The following is a 26408-nucleotide window of genomic DNA, read 5'->3' on the forward strand; positions in this document are numbered from 1 at the left end:
TCTGATATCCTGATAATACTGATATCCTATTAATGTGTAATATATAATAATAATAATTTTTAAATATGCTAAGCATTACAAAATCAGATAGAGGTAAAATTCATTTTTCATGTAATCTGTATCAACACTGAATATTTCTTTTACTTGCATAAATTAACTCTTCAATCACAGCACAAAAAGTCAGTTAAAAACAGTTACAAAACAGGTAAAACCAAGAACAATTCCAAAACTGTACTGAATATGAATACAATATTTATTGAACACTTAACATTTGGCGCCTTTTTGTGTTTTCCAAAAGTGAATTATTAACCCTCTGTAGTTTGAAGAGCTGTAGATGACCTGAAAGAAACAAAAGGAAAGAAAAAAAAAATCACAACTGAGAAACTCAATTAGTTCATAATTGTATGTAATCAGGAAGTACAGTGAGTAGCACTGAGCACATGTTTAAGCTTTCACAGAAGAGCTTCTCAAAAGCATGTACATAGTATACGTACAAGTGAATTGGTAGAAATTTCTACAAAAGACCAGAGCCAGGAGTATAAATAATGTTCTTATTTTATGATTTGACTTATATTCTTAAATTTCACTTGGTATTTTACTGATTTATTGTTTGTGTTATTGCTTCCTTCAATCCCTGTTTTTGTATATGTTTAGCTTTATTTAAAATGAGAGCCACCCTCAATGTACTTCCAAGTTTAAAGAAAGGCAGACTGATTTGATTAGTTGATAGAAAATACTACTTCAATCAATGTGAAACTATCAAGAAGTTACAGTAAGAAATGTCTACCTGGAAAAAAGAATCACAGGCTAAACTAATAAGGACTACTGGGACAAAAAAATGCTTTTGTGTTGATTAGATAAAAATACAAAGTTAAGAAAACTGCAAGAAATGGACATAATACTTGTTAAATAACTGAAAATGGCAGTTCTTAATTTTGTTCAGGTAACCCTTAAGGGCTTGGACTATGTAGGAAAATCTGATTTCTGTATTACCATCCTCTCTGAGGAATAAAGAAAAAAGAATAAAAAGTTCATATTAAGTTGGTGCTTCCAGATTCTGCGCTCCCTGCTCTCCTATTTCAAATCAAGGGCACCAGTGCTCCTGGGCAAAAAACTTAACATAAAACTCTGATGAACCTGTATATCGTTCACTATAAGTTCAAACCAGGTTGCAACACAAACCTGTATATCTCTCGGCGTCCGCCTCCGCGGTCTGATGCAAGATTGAACCATCGGATAGCATGTTTGGAAATCTCTTCTGTGGTGTTGCTGCTCACTTTGCATTTCCGTACAGCTCCTACGTGAAAACATAAGTAACTAGATATGCATTTCCTGAAGGAAATACCAGAGCTTGCAAAGCAACAAAATAAAAAAAAGTGTGAAATGAAAAAAGAAAACGATAGACAGATACAGACTGGGAGTTGTAGATAGACAGATAGGCAAATAGTTGTAGATAGATAGACAGACAGACAGATAGACAGAGTTGTAGATAGACAGAAAGACAGAGTTGTAGATAGACTATAGACAGACAGAGTTGTATATAGACATACAGAGTTGTAGATGACAGACAGACAGAGTTGTACATAGACAGACAGACAGAGTTGTAGATAGATTGTAGACAGACAAATAGACAGAGTTGTAGATAGACAGACAGACAAACAGAGTTGTAGATAGATTATAGACAGACAGACAGATAGTTGTAGATATACACAGAGAGACAAACAGAGTTGTACACAGACACAGAGAGACAGAGTTGTAGATAGATATAGACAGACAGACAGACAGAGAGTTGTAGATATAGACAGACTCTCAATTTGGCTATTAAGCTTAGGAATTGGGACAATAAAAAGTAAAAGAAATGGAGACAAACTTTGTGTATTCAACATGCAGGAAAATGAGTATTGCAGTTTCATTTGCATACACTATACTTGCAAAAGAGAGAATAAAGAGCCTTACCTTCAATATTCAGTCATCTCCATACAAGACACAACCTGGAAAAACAATAAATCATGATTAAAGACAAATAATGATTAACTGAATGCATGTGTGCATTACTTTTAGTGGTGTACAATGTCACTTATCACTACAGAAAGCATCCTTTTGAAATGTACATCTGTTAAATTTCCTACATATTTCTTCATATCGTACGTACTTCTTCACGTGTGTGTACCTGGCACAGAATTTACTGCTTTAACAAGCTTTAGCAGTGAATAAAAATGAAAAATTCTTTCTTTGAGTAACTAAAAATAACACGTCCATTATAATTTACACTCATTCAGACAAACGTAGCAAGGGATGTGTGACTACCAAGTTAAATAATTAACTTATATCTTAAATAAGTACATTTCAGCTAACGTTAGCTTGATAGCTACGTTACTGATAAGCTAACCTAGCTAGCTAGCTAGTACAGTAACTAGCAAAGTAAAGGCTAATTGTATTTGTATCTCTAGTAACGAAAACAAAGTTATCTGGACATTAACTCGTGTTCAAGATTAGTATTCTCACATTGCCAGAAAAAAAGCACCTTGCTTCTGTCGTAATAATGAGGCTGAAGAGTCTTGTTAGCCAGCTTGTTATGTGAATTTTCCGTTCCACCTTAAACGGTGCAGCAGGGCTACTGACTACTGCGCCTTTTAAGGTGGAACAGACCATTCGAATGAAAAACTGGCTAATAAGATGTCAATTTCACATTCATTCGGTAATTTAACTGGCGTTATAAAGCTACGTTGCCCAGACACTCTTATTTAAGATTTATTTCTCGTCTTTAATAACATTAGTGTCACTGATAAACTAGCTAGCATAGACGCTAACGTACAGCCCTCAAGCTAGCTAGCTAGCTAACGATACAAAGAAAGAGAAAAATAACATTTAAAAGTTTCCTTCTTATCAAAAATATGACTATTAATCGTGACTCTGATAGCAGTATTAGCTAATAAGACATGAGATGTGACCAACCAGTTTTAATGGCTCCATCCTGGCCAAAATCTGGTAGACCGTTGGAAACCGTTGCGAATTTTTGAACGGTCTCGCAGCGAGGCTCTGGATCAGATCCGCAGCGCATTCACACAGCGATTGGCCATCCGTAACGTTCCCGGATTTGGAGCAAGCGCGCCCCTGTTCCGCAGAGTTACGCTGACTCCGGTGCAGATGCGTAAATGCAGATAGCACCGTCTGCCGGATTTGCGGAGACGCAGGCGGATCTGGCGCGGAGTCAGCTGCTATGTGGGCTGCTTTTGTTCAGTATTAATAATTTGTTGCTAACTCTTTGCTGCTCAGTCTACTGTAATGAGGGCAGAATACAGACCAGTTAGTTAATGGTAACCAGCAGTGCAGTCAGGGGCGGCGGTATGTTTGTGTCTAGCTGTGCGATGCAGCCAGTAGCGGCCCCACCAGTGTAGTTTATTTCCTACTGCAGTGTTTAAACGACGCTAAGTAAACGCCTCAGCTAATACATCGTTATGTTCTATATCTGTGAAGGAAATGTGAGGAGCAATGACCGTTTAATATGAAAACGAGAACAAAAACTGCAGAAGAGAGGCTGAATCCGGGCGAGACGGTGAAAGTTTGTAAGACGTCCTGCTTTTAGCACTGCTGACTGTTCAGCCTAGACAGAAGACAGAACCTAGTTCAGTTTGGAGCATAACTGTTCTGCTGTGCGTAGTCATGAACGCTGCTCTTATTATTGATCATGTTTAGTGTACTGACCAAGTCGGTTATTTACCTTTTCATTTTTATTAGTGATTATTTTCACTCTCTGACCCTCGAGCGCTCTGCGTACCGCTCGCGTGCTGAACTCTCGTTAGTTTACTGTTGCTATGGATACTGGCCCCGCCCCCACTGATCTACAGCATATACGGACCGGCGGTGACTTACTAGCTAACGGGAGCTCGTTCTGTTGTATTCTAGTAAGACAACGACGGCGGTTCAGATCCATCGATAGGTCATTTTGTGAAAATGCGTGAAAAATGTCAAGTGTGGAGTGAGATTTGAATCTCATTGCCAATGCGTGAGAGTTGGTAGCCCTCTGTTTCCTGTTTGTTGTGTTATTTTTTCTCACGCCACATTTGATTTTGCATGATTTATTTTGATTTTGTACCATTGTAAAGCACAGTTTTGTTTCTACGTTATTAAGACACCATTCAGATCTGCCCAGACTTCACTGTGCTGTTAATATTGTAATCCCTAATCTCTAATATTGCAAATGTATAATGTTGAATGGCCATATAAACTACATTGATGCATCAACACACTCTTACAATAAAGATCTATGGTAATACTACAGGAATTTCTACAGGATTACCATAAGAATCTCACAATAAACTTGGACAATGACTGTGGTTTGCTACAGGATACGTAAAGATTATTGTAGTATTATTACAGTTCTTTTTTATAAGCATATTAACATCAAACACATATACCATAAAGTGGAAAATGTGGCTCCAGTTCGTACATATGCCTTTAGAGGCATACTCATAAGGGAACTGAAAGTGCAGGTCTAAATTATAGCACTGTGTGTTGGACACTACTGGTGTTTGTAGATGGTGTTTTAATTTCAATGGCTTATTGCAGCAAATAATATAGCAGATAATGATCTAAGTGGTCTAGTTTAGGGCCCAAGCACGAGGTGCATGTCTGACCAAAAGTTTTCTGTTGGCATTTCAGAACATTCTTTGTAAAAGTTGAAGCTAAAATATTGCCATTGACCTGTGCTTTAGATGAACGGAGCTGAGAATAACCCTGCAGTGCAGTTTACCTTTTGCTACAAAAGCCCAGTATTTCTGATGGCCAAGCATGTACGGATGCCAGGAAGGCTGTGGTGTTTGTTGGCTAATAGCCCACCTAAAATAGGCCTACTTACCTTTATAAATTGGTGAGGAATTATATGAATTTGACCATTATCCAAAGGCTGTCGACTCCAGGCTCCAACAGATTCACGTTGTGTGTTTATGTGTGCCAAAGGCAGGTCATCAAATACATGATTGGACATTTAAATCTGAGTCACTGAACTAAAATTTTAAAAGCTTTTAAAAGCTTTAACAAATCTAAACAGTCCAGAGTTGAGTACTTTAAAAGTTTGCATCCAGTAAAATTCCACTAGATGGAGCCATTTACTGTGTCTATTCATTCAACTGGCTACTGTTGTAGAGGTCACAGTCCATGCAGTGAGTGTCTTTTGCAGGCATCAATCAATTTAACTGATTTCCCTTAGAACTCTATTATTTTGTTACTGCAGTTTTCAAATCATGTAGTATATTAAGGATATTTTATTTTATATATTAAACATTTTTCTAAAGCTATAACACTCATTAGGTATTCTTTAATATGTGAATAAAAGCTGTGCAACACTATCATTATTATAATTATTATTATAAAAAAAGAAAAAGAGCAATGGTGGTAACTTCACTTGTCTGTGGGCTTTTAACTGCATTATCTTGTCTTTCATTAATTCATTAATATATTATTTTTATTTACCTCACAATTTGGTGTGATTTGTTTTCAGGACAACACTGAAAGTAGTTTGCATACACACTACAAATACATGCAAATATACAGTATAACACTTTCTGTCTTTTTGTTCAACATTTTTTTGTTTACATTTTTTTTTTCAGTTGCAAATTTCATTTAACCACAACCAAAATGTGTAGCTTTTTTCTCAAAATGTAACATTTTTGGCAAATGACAGTAATGGAATAAAGTGGTTAAACCAGGGCTGCCCAAAGTGAGGCTGCAAGCCAGAGTTGGCAGTTGAGGATATTTCTTTGGCCAGCCAGAAAGTTACTCCAACCCCAAGCCCTTACCTAATGACAGAACAAACATATTGTTATTATATATAGAATTTATTACATTTATATTTTCCTTCTACATTTTGTTCGTATCTATTTCTAACAAAATATAGTGTAATGTTGTAAAATACATTTTTTAATCTTTTTAATTCTCTTTACCTCCTTTATTTCTACATTGTCTATTTAGGTCTTAAAAACGTTGTCTATGTGTGTGTGTGTGTGTGTGTGTGTGTATGTGTGTCTGTGTGTGTGTGTGTGTATTACTAAAAATTTCTTTCATTATAACAGTGTAAGAGAATGTAGAGAGGTGATCCAGTGTGCAGTGTGCACTAAAGACAATGTAGCCAGTGTCTCAGAATGGCCTATCAGACTGAAATTACCTGAAAGGGGGAATAAGGAGCCCTTTCACAAAATAAAACTGCTAAGGAGGCTTTGTGTGCACATTTGCATGTTAAAAAATCACTTTGTACATTTGTTTGTACATTTGTAGCTCTCTGAAGCTATACATATTTTTTGTTTGTTTTTGCATGCAAGAGTGATATTCTCTTTATCCCTTCAAAAGGACATTAAAATTAGTTAGATTTGCAGCACAAGTGTGAATGCATAATTGTTCTTTTTTGGTTGGTTTTGTGTCTGTTGCTAACTATGTGTTTTAGAGGCAAATGTATTTCATGCATTTAAACTGGTTTTATTACACACAAACAAATACTACCAATGAAACAATGCAAAGCCAAGTTTTAGTTTAGACAAACAAAGGCAATATTTTACATGAATTCATGCCTCAAAACACTTCAAATCACCATCTGCCCTGTTTTGCATTTTTCACTGTTGTTTAATGTAATGCACAAGCACAGAAATGACTACAGAATGAATATAAATAAGCAACAGCTGTAATATATAACTGACATGAAATGCTCCAACTATTGTATTTTTGGCAACACTCTTCATAATGAGAGTTTGTAAATGCTTCTTGGCTTGGATGAATAGTTCAAGGAAAGATTTTTTTATTAACTGGTGTAAACCTTTATATTATGTAGAGGTTGTGTACACTCTTAGCAAAAAAGTGCTCTATATAGTACAATGAAAAAGTTTGATGAGTTGGAATGACAGCAGAACCACTGTGGTGCTATATAGTAACTTTTTAAAAAGCTATTTAAAGAACCACACACACAAATGACTCTTGAAGGACTCTTTGGTAAAAGCAATTTATATGTTTTCCTTTGTCCATCACACCTGATTCAGCTATTCAACTAATTGACAAGCCCATCCTGAGCTGACGTGAGTAGCTGGTGGAAAGGTGGGTCCTCGGTAGCACTATCTTATGTAGGCTCCCTGTTTGTATTACATAATACAAAAAAAGCATGCACAAAGGCTTATGGGTGACAGAAGACCATGAAGGATACTCCTGGTATAATGATCCAGCTTCACATCAATTGAACCTATTCAACAATAAGAGCCAGTTCTTTCGGCTCCCAAACTCTTCATTCATTCAGCATTGACGTTTTTTTTCAAACTCAGTCAGAGTTAACATTATTATGACCTATGATTGTTTATTTTGGTTTATTTATGAGATGGTTGGTTTATACTGAAATAGTTAAACAACATCTTACTTTACCTCCAAATTAACAAAATAACATTATCTTGCATGCTATTTGTTATAAAGACTGTTATATTCAACTTTGAGATATCTGATGTATTTGGGAGTTGCTTATTCCTTCTGGATGTCATTACCTCTCATTTTACCTTGAAGGCATTTACAACACAGTGAACACTGCATAATTAGTGAAGGAAAGCTGATGTTTGTTATTTCAGTATTTCCTCAAATATGCCCACATATTCTAGGTTATGACTCTTTATTGCATGTATCCCCAATGCACTACGATATCGTTACAACAAGCAGCAATGCAGTCTGCTAATGCTGCTTAAACTGTGCACAGGTGAATCAAACGAATACCTCACCATTCTTGCTAGATTTGGCTCTAGATCTGATGACAACACACGCACTTCAAGCAAACATGTCACAGAAACTCCCAACATTCACCTAAATATGAGCTGGCTCCCAACATTCACCTAAAAGTTCACCTACTAAACCTGTGATACCTAAAATTGTCAGACTTTAGGTCACATTTCTCAGCTGTACGCGAGGATCCATCTGATTGAAACAGCCTTTGATGATGTAGTGACCTACAGATGCACCCAAGGACCAGGAACCTGTGATCTATGGTATCACTCCAAAGCACTTTTATTTTTAGGAGTGGTGGAGCTTCTTGAAAATGCATGATATCACGCATGATGGAAACGTATATCACCATGGTCTTGTTACCTTCTTATTTCCAAACCACACCTACATGGTCCCCCTCCACAGTGAGAGTGATATATTTTCTCTTTTTTTCTTCCATCCATGGAGAAGCCCAACATGCTCATTAACATTCCTGCCTTAGGGCCTGCTGGCACAGGAACAAGGCAAATGGTCTGTGTGCAAAACCTTTCATTCACAGCACAGGCAGAGCCATGGACACATGTGCTTGAATCACTTTTGATCAGGATCACTCGAGCATGATGTACCAAACAAGCAATGTCCTAGGTTTTTTTTTTCTCAGAGGCTGACCAGGTGATATTTAAATATGTTCAGTTTATTGCAGAACTGACCAAAACAACCTTGAGGTGAATGACATAATACCACTTTTGAGCTAATCTGAATGACGCAGAGATTGGGGAGGTTAGGGCTGCTGCTGCCTTGGCAACAGTGTGAAGATCAGCGGGCAGTTGTTTTATAAAGATGCACTCAGGCGGACATACACACAGCAGCAAGGGGGGCACACAGCAGCCACTCAGAGAGCTAGGCACTTTTACAAAGAATGCTTTTAAAGCAAAATATCTCAGTTCTTTTTCAGGTGACTTTGATTAGGAGAACTGCTTTAGTGCGTGTGCAAACTCTGTTTACTATCTTTCCACAGAATAAACGGCCCCAAAAATACAGAAAAACAAGCTCAGATGTTGTGGGGAGATCTATCATTTATCAGAATGAAAAGTTCTTATGTATATCACAAAAAAAGTAAAGAGACAAATGCATTTAAGGTTAGGATTAGGATAATGTGAGCACTGTAATATTTTACCACAGTAATATACACAGTACTGTGCAAAAGTCAGAGACCCTTCATCTATTTGATTTTCAGTCAAAACAGCCATTACAAGTTCATGTTACTCAGCACAAGTTTTTAATTTTTCAGAAGATACTTCTGCAGAGGTTACATCAAATAAAACACTTGCATAAAGAAGGGGAAAGTCAAAGAAAAATCAATGAAAATAAATTTCCCAACACTGGACCTCAAAAAATTATTAAAAGGTATAAAGAAAATGGGACTCCTAACAACCGTGAAAGGACTGGTAGACCCCAAAACTGCCCCATCAGATAAACAGTACTTAAAGCTTCAGATCTGAAAATAGCCACAGATTTCAGTTATTGTCCATCCTTCCACTGTAAGAAGACAACACTATGAGTCTGAAAGGATGTGTAGCTGTCAAAATGTTGGTACTGTGGAAAGAAAATAGACAAAAAAGAGGAAAATTCACAAATCAAACAAAAAAGCTGAGCAATGGACTGACTACCCCAGGGTCCAGACCTCAACATCATTGAATGTGTTCAGGATAATATGAAATGTAAGAAGCAGAAAATACAACCAATGTCTGAGACTGAACTTTGGAGGTGTGGAAAAAACATCACTGCAGATTTCTTTGAAAAACTGAAAGCAAGTGTCCTGAAAAGAATAAATAATAAAGGCAAAGGTTGGACAAAAAATGAAAAGATAAATAAAAAAATGTTTTCCCGATGTTGAAAAATGAATAACTTGGATTTATTTTGTTGTTTTGACTGGAAATTAAATGAAGGGTGGTCTCTGCTAAACTGTGGATCAATGGAAAATCCCAATGAAGTCTTGAGTCTTTGTCTGTCTTTATGTCTGTCTGTAGAAATGACCCAGTGCTTTAATTTACAAACACACCTGCACATCTTTTTCACATCCCTCAGGCGTTTATATACTTTATGTATAGAGTTTTCACTACTGGATATTTTAATTAAAGTGAGCTTCTCTAACAGCTGCATTTTACATTTTCTGTAGAGAATCTGCACACAATCAATATAACATATAGACTCAATTTGAGGAAAAAATAGGTGTAATAATCCACCTTACACAGATGTAGGCCTAAGTGTTCTTCTTGTGGTGATTTTAAATGCTGTTTTAGATAGAAATAAATTTAACGTTGAGACAATATCATGCATATATCAGCTGAAGAATATTATTCTTAAAATATCAGCCTTTAGTATAAATGATGTCAATTTTCTTGCTCTCTGAAGAGGTATGAAGTAATTCTGTCCTCTAGATGTCATTGTAACTCACAAATTTTGTAAAACGCGATTTTTCATGGTTTGTGGAATCACTGGATAAGAATCTCCACCAGTGCTGGGGGAAACGTATTTGATCTGCTAGCAAATAAATATATAAATAAATAAGTGCATGTGTGACAGAGGCATCATTAGCGAAAATATAGACTAATAGATAATTGGTTAATAGTAGTTTAGAATTACTCAGTACTACTTTAGTTACACTAGTGTCATTCTGTCCTCAGGTGGAACAGTACACACCTGCTCATGTGCACATTTTTACATCTCTTCAAGGACTGCCTCATGTTATATCACATCCATATGTTATATATTCACCTGCATTCACACATCTTTGCTAACTCAGTGTTGAAGCCTATTGTAGAAACCTCTTATAAATCGATGTTGTCGGAACAAAACCTCGTATCTCCAAAATGATAACTTTACAGGAGAAGGAACAAACATACTTTTAATGTAAGTCAGTGGAACCAGACTTTTTTCCAAGTAATTTTGGGCTGTTTCTTTTGGGTGTTTCATCATGAAATGTACACACAATGTGAAGAGCAACAGGCATTTTCAAATTATGTCAAAAACTAAAAAAAGGAGATACAAGGTTCTATTCTGACAACAACAATATGTATGTTTTGCACTGTCCTTGTTGCTGCAATTCCTTTGGGTTACTATGGATTCTATGTGTCTGTCTCTCTATCTATCTATCTGTCTGTCTGTCTAATATAACTAAAGTATAGCTAAATATTACAATCACCAATGTTCATAATATTTCTATAGAGGATTAGTTTAACTTGAGTTGTATATGATTAAAATGTGACAAATCCCTGCATGTGAATTAAATGTGCTTCATCAACACAGCTCTCCATTAACATTGTGTAACATATTTTAATTTTCCAGTTTTCATCAGAGGTAGGTAAAGAAGCCTAAACCCATAGAAAAGTTGTACTAAAGTCCTGTTACTGCAATGAAAGAATGAGCCATTTCCTTTCAGTGTACATTGAATAGATCTTACATGCTAATATCTAGATATGTAGGCTATTTAGATAGAGTGACGAATAGATGCTGTCATTGGATAAACTGCGCAGAGAAAATGCACAACTCTCACAATCGTGTACCCTGATATTAAAGACAAAAAACCTCTACACTAAACTTTCTCTTGAGTTTTGAGCTAAACCTGGCCCACGTGCTGAACTGCTCAGAGAGTCGGGGGTGGGGGGGTGATAGAGGGGGAGATGTGGAGATATGGGGAGGGGAGAGCAGTGGGAAACCAAACCAAACCAACACACTCACACATCTCTTGCTCATCCCAGCGCCTCAGCCTCAGACTCAGCCTGGGCCAACTTTCCGGCGCGCTCGCAGCGAGGCAGGGCAGGCGCGATCAGGCAGCGTGTGTGCGTGCAGGAGTTTGAGGCTTCCCGCGGACTGCTGCTCTCTCGCTCCGCTGAGTGATGGGACTGGCTGGAAGGGCCACCTAAAAGCCGCGATCGGCTTTGCAAACTCTGCCTGATACTCCTGGAAGGACATTCATGGATTTTCAGCACAGACTGCGAGCGAACAGTTCTGCGTTTTGCCTTTGTTCAGAGTTCACTTTGGGAAAGAGAAAAGTTTGGAGGCGAGCTGAGTGAGTGAATCCAGAAGCTCCAGACGCAGAGGTGAGCTCGGCTTTTACTCAAAATGCTCTGTCTTCGGCTTCAGGCACTCTGTTTTCACCTACACTCGAAAAGCATTGCTAAAGCGATTAAATAAAGAGTTGAGTGGAAGTGAAAGTATATTTACAGAAAACAGTTTGAGTAAAAGTACGAAAGTAGCCGCTGAGAAAACTACTTGAGTACTGAGTAACTTAACACAGCTGCAGTGGAACTTCTTAGGAACGTTACATCCAGCACCTATAAGGGGTCTCGAAGTTTGTTAGGCTCTGTTAAGCTGTTTTTTGTGGATTGTTTTGGTCTAAAATAAAACGATAAACCTCAGTGGGAGCAAAGCTAACAGAACAGAATGAACTGAAACATAATAAAGGAGTGAGCAACTTATTGTTTATGACTGAAACGTAGCTGAGTAAAAAGTAGTACTTTCATCACAAACTTGAGTAGACGTAAAAGTAGCTTTTGAAAATACTCAGCAAATTCGTCAAAATGTACATGACAAATTCGTCTAATTTACTTAAGTACATGTAACTGAATAAATGTTACTATATACCCACCTCTGGTTTTCATGAACTGAGTTTAGTCCGTTTTTTGGGCCAGTTTGGAGCTGCATGCTAACGTTAGCAGCACTAACAGCGTGCTGCAGCGTTTTGGGAGATTCATAAGTCATGAAGTCCGTACCAAACTCATTGGAGCTCTGAATATGTGCGAAGCTGGATAAAATTAGACAAAATTAAGTGGAAAATAAATGTGAAAACAGACTAGCCGAGCACTGGTGGCATGTAGCAGCACTTTTAATGTTAGTAGACAGTGTTTATTCTCTCAGAGCCCATGAGCTTGGCTGTTTTTAATGCTACAGAACAAATCAGGTTTCTGCAACATTCATTTAAATGTAGATACATTTCAGCCACAAACATTAAGCTCAAACAAAATCAAAACATGTAAAAATCTCATGATTATAGATGTAACTTAAGCGTACATTTATATTTGGTGCCCACAACACGGTTCTCTTCTGTAGAGCCTACTTATTTCACATGGCTTATCATCACACCCTCATAGGGTTTCATGGCCAGACTAAGTTTTGCAGTTTATTCACTAGTTACTTTAACTTCAGAAGCAGTGCATGCTGAGCTTTCACAGTTGGCCTGTGAAAATGTAGGAGAAATAGGACAAAGAATAGCCTATAATCGACTGTTTAATCTGTATCGGGTAGCATGTCAAAGGAAGACTTTTACTTTTTAGCTGAAGCAGTTAGATTCTACTATAAAAGTTTTTATTATTTATTAAATAGTTATTATTATTAATATAAAATTCTTTCTTTTTTAAAAGTGCTGCTTTTGCATTGAATAGTTCTTACATGCCAACATCTAGGTATATATTTAGATAAACAGACAGACAGATGTTATGCATAAATGCATAATTATTCAGAACAGTGTGTAATAAACTTTTAATTAATTAGATTTTTCTGTTTTCACATATAATCAAATTATCCACTTTGTGCTTTCCCCAGTATCCTACTGCTGGGCTTAAGCTCTAACAGATGAACTGCCACAAACGTGCTGTAGAAAAAGCTGCTCGGGCTTGCTCTTTATGTAGGTTTGCAGTTGATTGATAAAGCCACTCAGTGGGCGACGTGGTTTAATAGTTTACATGGTTGGAGGTCTTTTGAGTTATAGTGTGTGCTCAACTTCAAGAAAAAGCAACACACTGTGTGTGTGTGTGTGTGTTAAATTTAATGTGAAGCCCCAGTTGAGTCTATTAGCATAAGAAGAAAGGTCTTAGTGAATTTGCCATTGTGTGAAATGAGGAGTTCCAACAGTCAGAGGCAGAGCAAGTGAAAGGGTGTAAAGAAATGATCGGCTATTCAGATTATTCAGCCCTGCTTGGGCTCCGGTCATCAGCCTCTGTGACATGGGATGGCTGCATCACTTTCATCTTCTAGGCCTGCTTTTCTGTGCATCATCCACCTCCCCCTCCCCTCCGTCTTGCTCTCACTCTCTCTTTCTTTAGCTTTTTCTGCCTCTGTTGTGTGCAAAATTTAATGAACATTGAAAAAAGTGGACCTTAGAAAACAAACAGGAATGTGGTCTTCTATGCGCCGGTAGATGAGGTGTAGAAAATGCATGTGACAGCTCGCTGAAAAGTTTCAGTGAGGGCAACTCATAAGTTTGGACAGCAACAGTTATTTTATTTGTGAAGTGCAGAACTGCACTTTGTGTCTACACAGCCAAGTGAAAGTGGTGTAATGTGATGTCCTCTGTGCATTGCATGCAAATTCTTGTGCCAAGCGAGAAAGTGTAAACAGTGAGTTGTTTTATGATGTTTCATGTCACCCTGACAGTGTCCACCAGTACATTTTTTCTAGAGGACTGCACAAAGATATTGGAATCATTGGCATTGGCTAGGTTTGTTACAATTGAGCTGGCCCCAATTACTTTACTTTCACAATTATATGCTTACTTTTCAACAAACAGAATGAGAATTTATCATGCGTTTTTATCTGTTGAATTGAGTCAAATTTGTATAAATAAAATTAAACCGAAAATCCTTTTATTTAGATACACGTTATGGGTCTCACAGCAACACAAGTTCTTCTGAGTTGATGCTGTAACATGTTTAGAGGCAGTGGTGAGTACTGATTGTTTATTCGAGCTTGAGCTCTGCCTCTTGTCAGTTTGGAGTTACTAAGTATTGACAGCAAGATAGCTAATCAAGGAATTTGTTGACTTTAGGCTTGTATTTTCACAGCTGCCATCAATGAACAAAAAATACAATTAAATTGTTAATCACGATTATTTACAATTATTTCATGATGGTGAAAGGCCTAAAATTGGTAGATAAAAGCAGATAATTAGATTTGACCGATGTTTCAAATCAATATTTGATCATTTGTTTATTGTACTCCACAACAGCAGCACAAAAATGCATTTTATTTAATGTACTGCATTTGCAACCCTACAGAAATAAATGATGACACATGTACACAAATATTAAAGTATATATATATATATATATGTGTGTGTGTGTGTGTGTGTGTATATATCTTAATGTTTGTGTACATGTGTCACCTGATATATATATATATATATATATATATATATATATATATATATATATATATATATATATATATATATATGACTATTTTAGTCTGATAGGAAATGGTTTGAACAGTCACTATTTCAAGGATCCATTCAAAACGGCAGTTTGACAAATGCTGGAGGCCACCATAGGACACAATAGCAGTTAATCTCCTACAGCTTGAATAAAAACTAATGATGACACACTGCATCATTTGAAAGCCATTGTATCAGTCAGTACACTGACAGATTTTATATTGAACAGAAATGTTTTGTATTTTCAGCATGTGAACTAGAGATAGTGGGCCTAGTCATCATATGAATGGAACACAAATTGATGTTCAGTCTCAACTGGACACGTCATTGTTTCTCTGACTATGTTTGTGTCAAACAAGATCTTGAAGGTCTTAGACGAGATGGAGCTAAAACAGTAGCTGAAGTACAATTGTGTCTCCAAGTGAATTAATGGACTCCTGAATGATCTGAAAGATAGCGATGTTTCAAACAAGTCTGCAGTGTTCCTAGTGTTGAGTTGATCTGGAGATGAGGCCAGAGCAGTGAGGAAACAGAGAGATGTGAAGAGTGCTAACTGCTTACATTCATTTACCCTCTCAAAGGGTGCTTTTTGAGTTTCAGCTCCTCAGCGCTGGCCTTTAGGGCTTGGGACAATCCCTGCATTTTAGTGACTGGTGTTGGAGACCTCTCCAGACATCTGCTTCATTCTCACATGAGTGTCTGGGGTTAATTAAGACCACATCACATCCGGATTGTCGAGTGTGGATAGGATCCTTCATGCTTTTTTTTCCCACTCATGTGCAGCTACCAGGGCATTGTTAAGCACCTTTGCTCTGGGCCTATCATCAAAGAAACCAATGAAACCACACACTCATCTGTGTAAGAAATGGCCTCAATAAGACTTTAATAAGCCTTGAAAAAGTGCATGGCAGTAATCAGCGCCGGGCCCAAACGTTTGATTGATTGACCTCATTAGTCGTTCAGAAACTTTGCCAAACCTAAGAAAATACGCCTAGTTACGAGCCACCAGTTCATCAGAGAAAGTGACAGAGAAATGGCGTCTGTGTTGAGTGATATAGTATTTCTTTCACATAGCATGTTGGAGATCATATAAGAATGAACACATGCATGCTATTATGTGTGACTATTAAACCCTGCTCAATTATGAGGTAAGGGAAGGTGAAGAGGACATTTCTGTCCTGAATATTCATTACAAGAAATGATAAACAGGCTGTAAAAACTCATTTTTGCAATTCTGTATGTGATGAACTGGAACTCTTTTCCAGAATTTAATAAATGTTTAAAACAACAAAAAGGGGCTTTCTCCTTTTGTGCCTTCTATTTACTTTGACCTACATTTTACTGTGTCTCTTTCTTTTAAACTCTAGCCTTCCACACTAAAATGGGGGAAAAAATCAACATATGAAATCATAAATGCTGTTTATACAAACTTATATATGATTTGTTGGAGCTAGGCAATTTCTGCGTCCACAGAGCATTGCTAGCATTTCCCAAACCACACATCCACCTGTGATTCATCGACACTACCAGGCAGAGTGTGCGGAGGATGGACTCGAATTTATTTCATTGCTCAACCAAGAGTAAACATTACACTTTACCAAAATTATACATCTTGTTGAGCAATGGAGCCCATGTAGAGACAGCTGGTGGTTCTACGATGCGTAGGTCAGCAGAGCATCTTTAGACCATGAGAACAGTTGTCCTTGCTATTAATCATTGGTAGACCACCTTTAGAATGAGCTAATGCATGGAGATGGTGGCTCCTGCTCAACGTCTGACTCATCGAGAAGAGGGATGATGATATGGCTGGAGGCACTGTAAACACTCAGCACCATAGATATATGTGTGTGGTAATCTGTGGTGAGAAAAAGAAATGTACTTCGCCAGCTTCCGAGGAATCAAGTATCATATGTTGTTCCTCTCTGAGGACCAGCTTTGATATACAAGTAAATTAATTCCTGAAGGGTTGGGGTAATGATTCACTGTTACATCAGGGGCAGCCCCTTGACAGGAGCCAGTAGAGAAAGTATCATCATAGCAGTCTTGGTATCATCTTCATGGCTGTCCTGCTGTTTATCCCCCTGACTGACACTGCCTCAAACAATGCCGCACTGTTCCAAGTGTTTGTTGTCTGCTTTAATCTGATGCAGAAGCTGATTCTAAACCATAGGCGGCTCAACCAAGTCTCCATCAAGGGAGTCTTCTGTTTGTGCTTCCAAGACCAGATTATTGGAAGTGCAGAGGCCGACGTAAGTGAGTCGTGATTTATCGAGTGGCCTCCCGTAGCTCCAGACAGGGCTTGCCAGGAATGGAGTGGGCGGACGGATCTCCTTGTTATGCTCCATAGGATGAGCAGGACCATTGGAGGTTAGCTGCTGAACCCCTGCCAGGCCACAGACTCCTCTCCAGCCGGGCTGGAAGACGAACAGGACGTGTTAAGCGAGGGGAAGCCATGTGGTAGTCTTTAGCAATCGACCCGCCCCGCTCCCTGACACTCACACGTCCACTCCCGCTCATTGGCCTCTCGCTGAACGCCGTGCTGGGCCCTGGCCAGGCCGAGGCTGCACACTGAGGAATTCACTCATTATGTGCAGAGAGATTAGGATCATCTGTGTTCCTGTCATCATTGCCTAAGTTACGCTGTGGCTTAGATATATAGTCCTCCACTGTGTAGGCTTCATAACAGCGCTTTTCGGAGAACTAAAATGGTCACATTCTGGATTATGAGTAGCACTTGTTGCGCTCTGGCTACAAACAGGGGGAGAAGTTCGCACCCTTCCATCACATAGTAGTTGGACTGCATAGCGGATAGTATCATTGGCCTCCATAGGTTCATTTCCCTGTTCAATTACTGCTGTAGCAGTAAGGGTCCTTGGGCAAGATTCCTAACATCCTCACAGAGTCATAGAGCGTCAGAGGGTGTCCCATTTCTCATTTCAGGGTTGAAAGGGGGCTCATGAGCACCCTCTGTGCACCCTAACTGCACCCTTTGGCAAAGCCCACTTTGATGTAGACTCAATGCATTACAGTGCATACTAGGACCAGTCATGCTAGATTGATTTGTTTACATCTGTCTGAACAGCATGGCCTAGAAGGAGATATTGACGTAAGCAAATTAGCAAATATAAAGCATGCGAATGTAATTTCACTGTTTATGGTAGATCGGACACCCTTAAACCTAGCACCCTTGTGCATTGAAGCTCTTTCCTGAAGCTGAAGTTTTTTCATGTCACCTAAGTGCTGGCTTTAAAGAGGACCACATAGCTTAATGCACCATATGGGACGTTGCTTTCACCTACCATTGTAATTCACTCTGGATAAGTGTCTGCTAAATAGCCTATGTGGACATAAAATATCCTTCATGCTCCAGGGTGATGGACTGGCCACCATCGGAGAGCAGTTGGCTTGTCTGTGATTAGATCAGAGACTGTAAAGGTGTTGGGGTGTCAAGCAGCTGGTATTCCCCCTTCCCCTCCCCCCGTCCCCCTGGCACATACACACTCAGCATCAGACAGCACGACCCCTCTCTTCCTCCCCACAGCCAACACACTGCTGACTCACAGCTCAGACAACAAACCAGGACACAGATGGATGTCTCACACTGAGCGGTAAAATATGCTCACCTACAGTGACAGTGCTGAGAAATCTTAGTAGACACTGAGTGGAATCTGACACATTAAACATGGCTGATTGCTGAGTGGTAGTGAAGGATGAGCTTTATCTTCATTAATTTGATTCAAAATTGATTTTGGTTTTTTCCCTTGTTTTTATTTTGCAGCTTTGTAAACTATTTACCTCTGGTTTTTAGTCATACACACCAGCCCACAAGCTGTTACTTCACCATTTCAGACATTTAAGTTGTATACAATGTGTGGTTGTTGTGTTTCCCCACAGTGACTCTCTTTGTTGATGATAATTGATAGGCTAACTACTACCTTGTCTAAATTTCCCAAAGCTGATCATTGTGTTACTGGAATCACGGATAGAATCTTGACAGTGACGCCAGTGAGTCATGCTAACAGAGCTGAAGTAGAACATTTTGTAAATAATAATTAAAGGGCCAATATTATGGGAAAAAACAAAGTTCTCACATTTCGAAATAAAAGCGTTTGATGTAATATGCAAACACGGTTAGAGTTTCAAAACATACTGCTCACTTATTAGTCCATGGGGTCCATATATGGAGTCTAAGCTGCCAAAACAGCCTATTTTGAACTCATTGTTTTTGTGATGTCATGAAAACATATTTACATATATCTACTGAAGTTAGAAGGAGTGTTTAAGCCCAGATTCTTTTTTAATGAGGTGCAGTGCAGGGCAAGCAGTCACAAGAGAGGTCATTTACCTATATCAGTCTTAAAGGCACAGTTACAAAAAGATCATTTTTGACTGTAAGGGATAAAGAGAGATTTGTAAAAATCAACAATGATTGTTTTTGGTACATAAACACACACAAACATCATGTCAACTTCAGGGGAAAAAAATAATTTAAAAAATGTACAATATGGGCCCATTATTTATTTTGCATTGGAAGAGTTAAAACTGAGTTAAAAATAAGAAATAAAATGCAAAAGGTCTAGGCAGTTCTAACATTTCCCTTGTGCTCCACCTCTTTATCTCTCCCTGACACTGTTATCTCAGCTATGTGTTGTTTTTGTGGTTAAGATTCCTAACCTTAAATAGTTGCTTTTCTGCATTTCTTTCAGAGACTTATTATATGTACTTACACAACCACATGCTACCCATTGTGTTTGTTGCATAAATATGTTACACAATAACTATAATTGCCTTCCCGAGTGTGTAATTAACTTTTTAATAAGGGAAGTATCGCTGTGCTGTTGGTTCAGGGTGAGCGGAATGACAGCTGAGGCTGTGACGAGAGAGTGCTAAGAACACCGCTCGGTTTTAGCGACCCAAGCAAATGGTGTTGAGAGGAAAGAAATTCTTTCATGAGCTCTGTGATGTGAGAAGCAACAGCTGTGGCCTAGGACTCTCGTAGAGTGTCTTCTAAGTAAGCCTTACCTTGTTTCTAAACCCTTCTCACTGTAAACATGAGCCTCATAATGATTTAATTAGCACCTCCAACGTACACGGCTACATTTCTCATGCAGGCGATGCAGAACGTTTGATCAGAGAGGGATTCCTCCTCGTGTTATGTGTAAGTTCTGAAGTCAACATCTGTTTTAGATTGGATGTGGACAAAGAGATCAACCACAGGATATTGCATTTACTGAAGGCTTAGTGGGGGAGGGGCAGTCTCATCCTTTAGACTTTGGCTGTCTTTTTGACGTTTTTTCTTGGAGGTCAGTGATGTTACTGACGCAAGCCAAGCGCCAACTCATCAAAGCCCGCTTGTGTAGAAGGCATTGGTGCATGTTCTGGTAGCGTTTAGCACATCTGGCTTCAATAGCCATTCATATCTGCCTTAGTCTGCCTCTATTTGATTCACTTTCTGAAGATTTTTTTTTTTGTTGTTGTTTTGGAATCTCAGGTGGCAAATCTGCTGTCTGTGTCACGAAAAGCACCTGCAGCTTTGAAACTTTTGGACAGACTTCTGGTGCTCCAATTAAAGCACCAAAAAAGCTGCAAAGTAGAGGTACGATGAAAAAGGGCATTAATATTGCAATTGGCTTGCCAAAGTGAAGTGGAATGGAAGGCAAAAGCTAAATTGAAATCTCTAATTCCACAGTAAATTTAGTATCTCTCCCATGGCTGGAATGCCATAAAATACAGTTCCTCAACACTATTATTTTGACATACTGTTACTCAGAGCAAGGCAGTATTATACTGCAGCATGCCCTTGAGGGAAAATGCTGGTCAGTAAAAAGTGAATTAAATTAAAGGTTTCCACAGTGCATGTACCGAAAAGAGGAAGACCACATTGGTGGACTAGCCACAGTGGTCAGGCCTTGCCTCAAAAAACAGCTGTGTTTTTGTCTGAATTACGTTGGCCTTTTCTGCAAAGAAAATGCTTGTGGGCCTATAGATGGACTCATCCTACTTTGTGCTTTTTGTAAAAGGAATTGTGTGCAGGAGAAAAGCAAACTACCTGATTATCTGAAAAGGAAAAATAATAGTTAACTGTGATTTGTCCTTTATTTTGTTTTCATTTTCCCTAAGTGGGTAATAATCCTGTATTTGTTTTAATCTTTATCTTCATTTAATTTATCTTCAGTTAAATCAGTTTGTATTCTTAGCCCTTGAGTAAAGTCTGCATTACAGCAAATGTGCTACAGTCTTGGTGAAAAGGGTTGTACAGTACCAAAAAAGGTTCTACAGGAGATTCTTTCTGCAGTGCCATAGATCTATTTTGCTTCACTAAGTAACCATGTTTGATTGAGATGTATGCGTGTGAAGAACCTTCCAAAAGTTTAAACCTTCTTATATTAATGTTTTTTTTTTCTAGAAGGTTTATATCCTGTAGGTTCTTCACATTCACTAATATTATTTGCAAAAATGGTTCTCCAAAGAAGTATTTATTGAAAGGTTCTCAAAGGAATTAAAAATGGTGCTTCTATAGCTTTACACAAATAACTGTTTGTGGCGTGTAGTGCTGTATAGAATTTTTAAAAAGATCCTCAGAAGAGCTATATATAACAAGTTTTAACATTTAACCATACAAATATCCATTTAGGTCTATATAACCATTTAATTCTATATAATTCTGCCTTTACTGAACAACCCTTGAAGAAGAGTGTACGGAAGTAACCCATTCTGGAAAATGAAGTATATTTTAATCAAATACTTTTAAGCAGTTTGTGAAAAAAGTGTGGAACAGAACATTTTGTACTTTAAAACAATGGTGACTGTATTTCATTGATCCATGGGGCATTCCATATGATTCAGCTCTAACAAAGGATTGTCTTTGTCTGAGGATGACTTAGAGACAGGAAACTTCACTTACCCTGACCTGCTATTAGGGTCACCGACTCTGAGAGAACACTGGTGGACCTCCATCTCCATCATCCTCCTGTGTCAAAGATAGGGAGAAAAGAAGCGTAAAAAAACTGAACATTTCAAATTAAGAGTTCGCTTTGATGTGTGTTTGCATTCCACTGAGAACTGGTGAAAGAGAGGAGCAGCTGAAATGGAATGAGGCTCCAAGGCAAACACGCATGTTCAGTCCATTGCTGAGAGTACTGGAGTTGTTGGACTTATTTTATGTCACTGTCATTTATCCACTGGTGAAGGGCCTACAGTGTGCCACACTGCATTTGGCAACATTACAAATCAGACATATTTAAACCCAGAACATATAGCTTTAAAACTATGACTTTATGTGATGGAATTTAACGAGGACTCTTTTTAGCCTTGCCTTTGCCTGAAACTGCTTGTTCTGCAGGGTCAGGGAGGTTGCACTTTGTATTTCTGGAATTGGTCATTCTCACCCTGGCCTGTAAGCACAAGGGTCCTCTGCACACCTGTTGCTTCTTTTCAAAGTGATTACAGCCACAAAAGGAAATGGTCAAAGCTGTCCGTCACGCATTCATTTCCCCAAATCTCATTCAGTGTGAACTTCTTTGAGAGAAAAAAAACAATTTTGACACTTTGAGAGCTCACATAACCACTGCTTTTTCAGTAGAATTACCCCAGTCTTTTTCATTACTTAAAGTGAAAATGGAAATTCTTTATAATGAACAAGCAAGTAGATACCACAGGTTTTGTTGAATAAATCGTGAGTCCTTCCTTTGTGAAGCTAGTAGCATGGGGAATGAAAAAAGAAATGATGGAAAGTATTAAAGAGGTCTTTCCAAACCTTTTAGATGATGTCTTTCTTCTTAATGTGCCAAAATTTTAAAATCTGACTTTTTATGTTGTAAAACTATATATAGCTAGCATGAAAGATAGTTGTGGTCTAACTGATAAGTAGCAGAAGGAGAACGAGAGCAGGGGGCTTCTAGCGAGGATTAGCCTTCAACCCTGCAGGGTCCCATAGACCTCGGTCACGTGGACTTGAGGTTCTGATCCTTTTCACACGCTGCACTTGTCAGAGCAGCCATCCAGAATGAAAGAGGCGCTCTCTTGTCGTTCTTTTGCCCTCTCTACCACCTGTCCACTCAGTTCCTGACACCTGTACTGTCCCATCAGATCTCAGCAGCCTTGTCAAAGGGACAGCCTCAGCCTGGTTCTTCAGACCATGATGGAGAAGGGCGCACGTGTTGTTGGCACCCAGAAGTGGGAGAAGCACTAATTCCTAGTTTTGTTTGACATATCTGCACTGTTTCACTTCCAAAGCAGGCAGTATTGCTATTGTTTCTGCTTTCTGGTGCCAGTTTTAGCATGGTGGAATTTGGACACTATCTTCAAAGATTAATTTGGATCTTGCCTAATGATTTTGCTAATGACATGGAACAAGAACAACCTTGCTCAGTGAGGGTCCAGGTTACTTGGGGAGGAGTTCTTCATGAGGGCAGTGTACAAATGTGGAAAATGTTATAACTGGCCAAGAGTCATTTGGTGACAACAGAAAGATCACAGATCACACACAGCATGAGCGCCACGTTATCTGGGTTTATAAAGGCACCTTTTGAAATCAAAGTTGTTTAGTAGCATCTCCAAAGAAAAGTCTAAAAGAAGCGTCAATGAGACAGGATGGCAAATCGACTTTCTTGGCTTACAAGAAGTGAAACAGATGCTGTCCAAGCCCAACAGCCCACCTCTAATCGGCTTACCTTGGCAGTGAAATCTTCGACTGGCAGCCCTGAGAGGTGATGAATATGGTCTATGTTCATCTTACAGGACGCTGACCATAAGAAAAATGATATTTGGATTTAGCATGTTTAAACAGGGAGGCTTATGCAATGCAACATTAAGTCTTGCAGACCACTAACAAGCTGGTTTCAACATGACTCCAAGCAAATTCCTAAAGAGGCAGTTATAGATATTAGCTTACCATAATGCCATAATGAAGCAATGCTGTTACCAGACATCCAAAATACATATGAATAAACTTCATATGATTATAAAAGAAAAAGGTTTCAAAATTCCCCACGGATTGAGGCTGATTTCAGTCTGAAACCCTGACACCCCTTTCAGTCCATGTAAAGAAAACCATTTCTTTGGCTAACAACACTGACTCAGTTGGAAATTATTTTAGAGAACGTAAGTGTTAATTCCCTTTTGGTTGCCTTTAAGCATAAACACATTTAAATTGTGGCGTCCGAGTTCAGCTATAAATGAAAACAGCTATCCTCATGTGCCATCCAATTTGGAAAGCTCTGCGCCCAGACTTGCCAACAGGTGTAATGTCTTTGCACTTTTATGTGTGATTTCATTATTGCCTCACAATCCACAGTAAACTCAAATATGCTAGCTTGCACTCTGGTTTTCGGCATCAGTCCAACCCTTTGGGCTTGAATATGACTTAACATTTGCTTTATTCTTCTTGTAACCTTGAGGATCAAAACCACATAGTTATGACTGTATTTTCTTCATCCAGGTCTTATAAAATGCAAACAGCTTTTGAAAATGTTATGTATGTTATATTCTTCTTAATGTCTGAAACTGTAAGCCCAGTAAAAGCATGAGGGGAGGCTAAACCACTGACAACATCTGTTCTTTAGCCACTCTCAACAGTCTTGTTCATCGGCTAAAAAGCAAACACTGTGGATAGCCTCAATCAGTGCCTGAAAGGCCCCAAAGAGGGACTTCTTTTCAGTCTCTGACCGGCACTTGTTTGCACTGCACCAAGGATAATCTTGTAGGTTTCACGAAGTTAAACAAGCGGCACGCTGCCAAATCATCTGCTCTCAGTGCGGCGTTTGAGTGCACTGACAGAGATACAGGAGAGGAAGCTCTTTGTATGCTCCCTTTTCGCAATCATGCCACAGTTTTTGGTCTAATCATTTACACAATGTTCTTAAACATTCTAAAACAATAGACAGTACGATGGAGGGATAAAAGAAGGGATGATGGTGATCACTCAGGCAACATATTTCCTTCCAGTCCTTTGGTCTGTTTTGTATTCTTTGAAATCTTAATTCACAACGCATTGCAAATGCTTTTAATGAGTAGACACTGACATATGTAATTTTCACACTTTCTTCTCCTCCTCAGGCTCCCCACAAGTCCTGTCATGGAGACCACAACCCCAGCAGCCCCAGAGAAGAAGGAGTGTAAGGGCTCAGGCCTGGATGTTAGCAGCTTCTCCGACCTGCCTAAGAAGCCCTCGCCCACTGCAGTGACACGAGGTGGGCGAAAACTTAGTTCAAAAACATCAACTTGGCCAGAAATCCTTAACTAGTCTCTATCAATATTAAGTGAGAGGCCTGTGCTAAATCATATGCCTGTGATGATGTTCACCTTCAGGTGAGCGAGTCCCATGCATGAAATACTAAAAAGGAGATGATCAAATGCTTTAGAGGTGACCTCAAGGACAGTGATGAATTTTCATGAAACCGGCCCTACGGAGCTTATATGTAAAACAGCCCATAAATCTCATAAAAAGGACAGTTCTGTGCAAGGCTTTCATGGAATTTTTAACATGCGCTATTACTTGGTACAGTTTAGGAACCCATTTTAATTTAGTAGTCAGAAGATGCAGACTCGTGTTGACAGGCTTTCCAAAAGGTTCGTTCATTTAGCACTTGTTGACTTGATGGTGCAAAAGAGAATAAAGCAAAGGGGAGAAAGGCAGCACATGTTTAAAAGATGTCAGTGAATGTGTGATGAAAACCCAGACTAACGAGGTTGAAAGACCTTGTTCTTACCTCCAGAGTATAAATGTTATAAATTACTTAAAGCGGCTGGTGGAGTAGTGGTCCGCTCTGTCCGTCAGAGTCCTCTGACAAACATGAGGATGGTGAAAGACCTTTGAAATGCTAATGGTCTTTTGATATTGTGGCATTTTACTGTTTAATGAAGGGCTTGGTGGCCTGCCATAAGAAGGCAATGATCATTAATTGTTTAAAGAAACTGGTGAAAATAGGGCATTGGTTTGCACACTCTCGAAAGTCAACATAGACAAACATGCATATTTTCTGATGATTACAGCAGATCATTTGTACGTCTGGATTTTAAACAATGGACATCATTTTAATGATCATGACCTGAGGTTAATGAAAGTATACATGAAATATTTTGAACAAAAGCAAGGATTAAAAATGTGGTGCAGGAGATATGTTCTCACATATGAGGTTGAAGGATCCTGTTCTTATCTCTGGAGTATAAATGTTATGCATTACTTATCATGACTGCTGGAGCTTGCGAGTTTCACTTACTTTGCCCATCTTGCTCCACAGAGAGTGAACATAGATATGGTAATAGAGTTTACCATCACAGCATATTACTGTTTAATGGAGGTGGCTGATGACCTGCCAGAGGAGATTAATGGAATGATAATCATTGTTTTTGATAATAAAAAATAGGACACACAAATTAAACAATTCTCTTTTCAGGATTTTATCATATATTTATCAGTGATAGATAGCGATGGCATGATACACCTTTTTTGCCCATATCAAAACTACTATTAACA

General features: G+C 38.7%; 1 protein-coding gene and 1 long non-coding RNA gene across 3 annotated transcripts in view; one reads left to right on the plus strand and one right to left on the minus strand.

Annotated features, from left to right (window-relative positions):
- Positions 1–230: 230 nt before the first annotated feature.
- Positions 231–3171, minus strand: LOC118810019. Its single transcript, XR_005007392.1, has 4 exons — positions 2956–3171; positions 1957–1991; positions 1183–1297; positions 231–339 (listed from the first exon to the last, which is right to left on the minus strand). It is a non-coding gene; the product is annotated as an uncharacterized LOC118810019 (long non-coding RNA).
- An 8301-nt stretch (positions 3172–11472) lies between these two features.
- The window catches only part of gli2a (GLI family zinc finger 2a), a 79635-nt gene continuing 64699 nt past the window's right edge, over positions 11473–26408 (plus strand). The window contains exons 1-2 of one of the 2 annotated variants that reach the window (XM_036591195.1): positions 11473–11825; positions 24989–25122. In XM_036591195.1, coding sequence (XP_036447088.1) covers positions 25008–25122 — 115 coding nt within the window. In that variant the 5' untranslated portion in view covers positions 11473–11825; positions 24989–25007. Of the gene's footprint in view, positions 11826–14398; positions 14445–24988; positions 25123–26408 lie in introns of those variants that run through there. The other variant, XM_036591264.1, reaches the window with a different exon arrangement.

Source organism: Colossoma macropomum, unplaced genomic scaffold (genome assembly GCF_904425465.1).
Source record: "Colossoma macropomum unplaced genomic scaffold, Colossoma_macropomum, whole genome shotgun sequence".
Taxonomy (NCBI): Eukaryota; Metazoa; Chordata; class Actinopteri; order Characiformes; family Serrasalmidae; genus Colossoma; species Colossoma macropomum.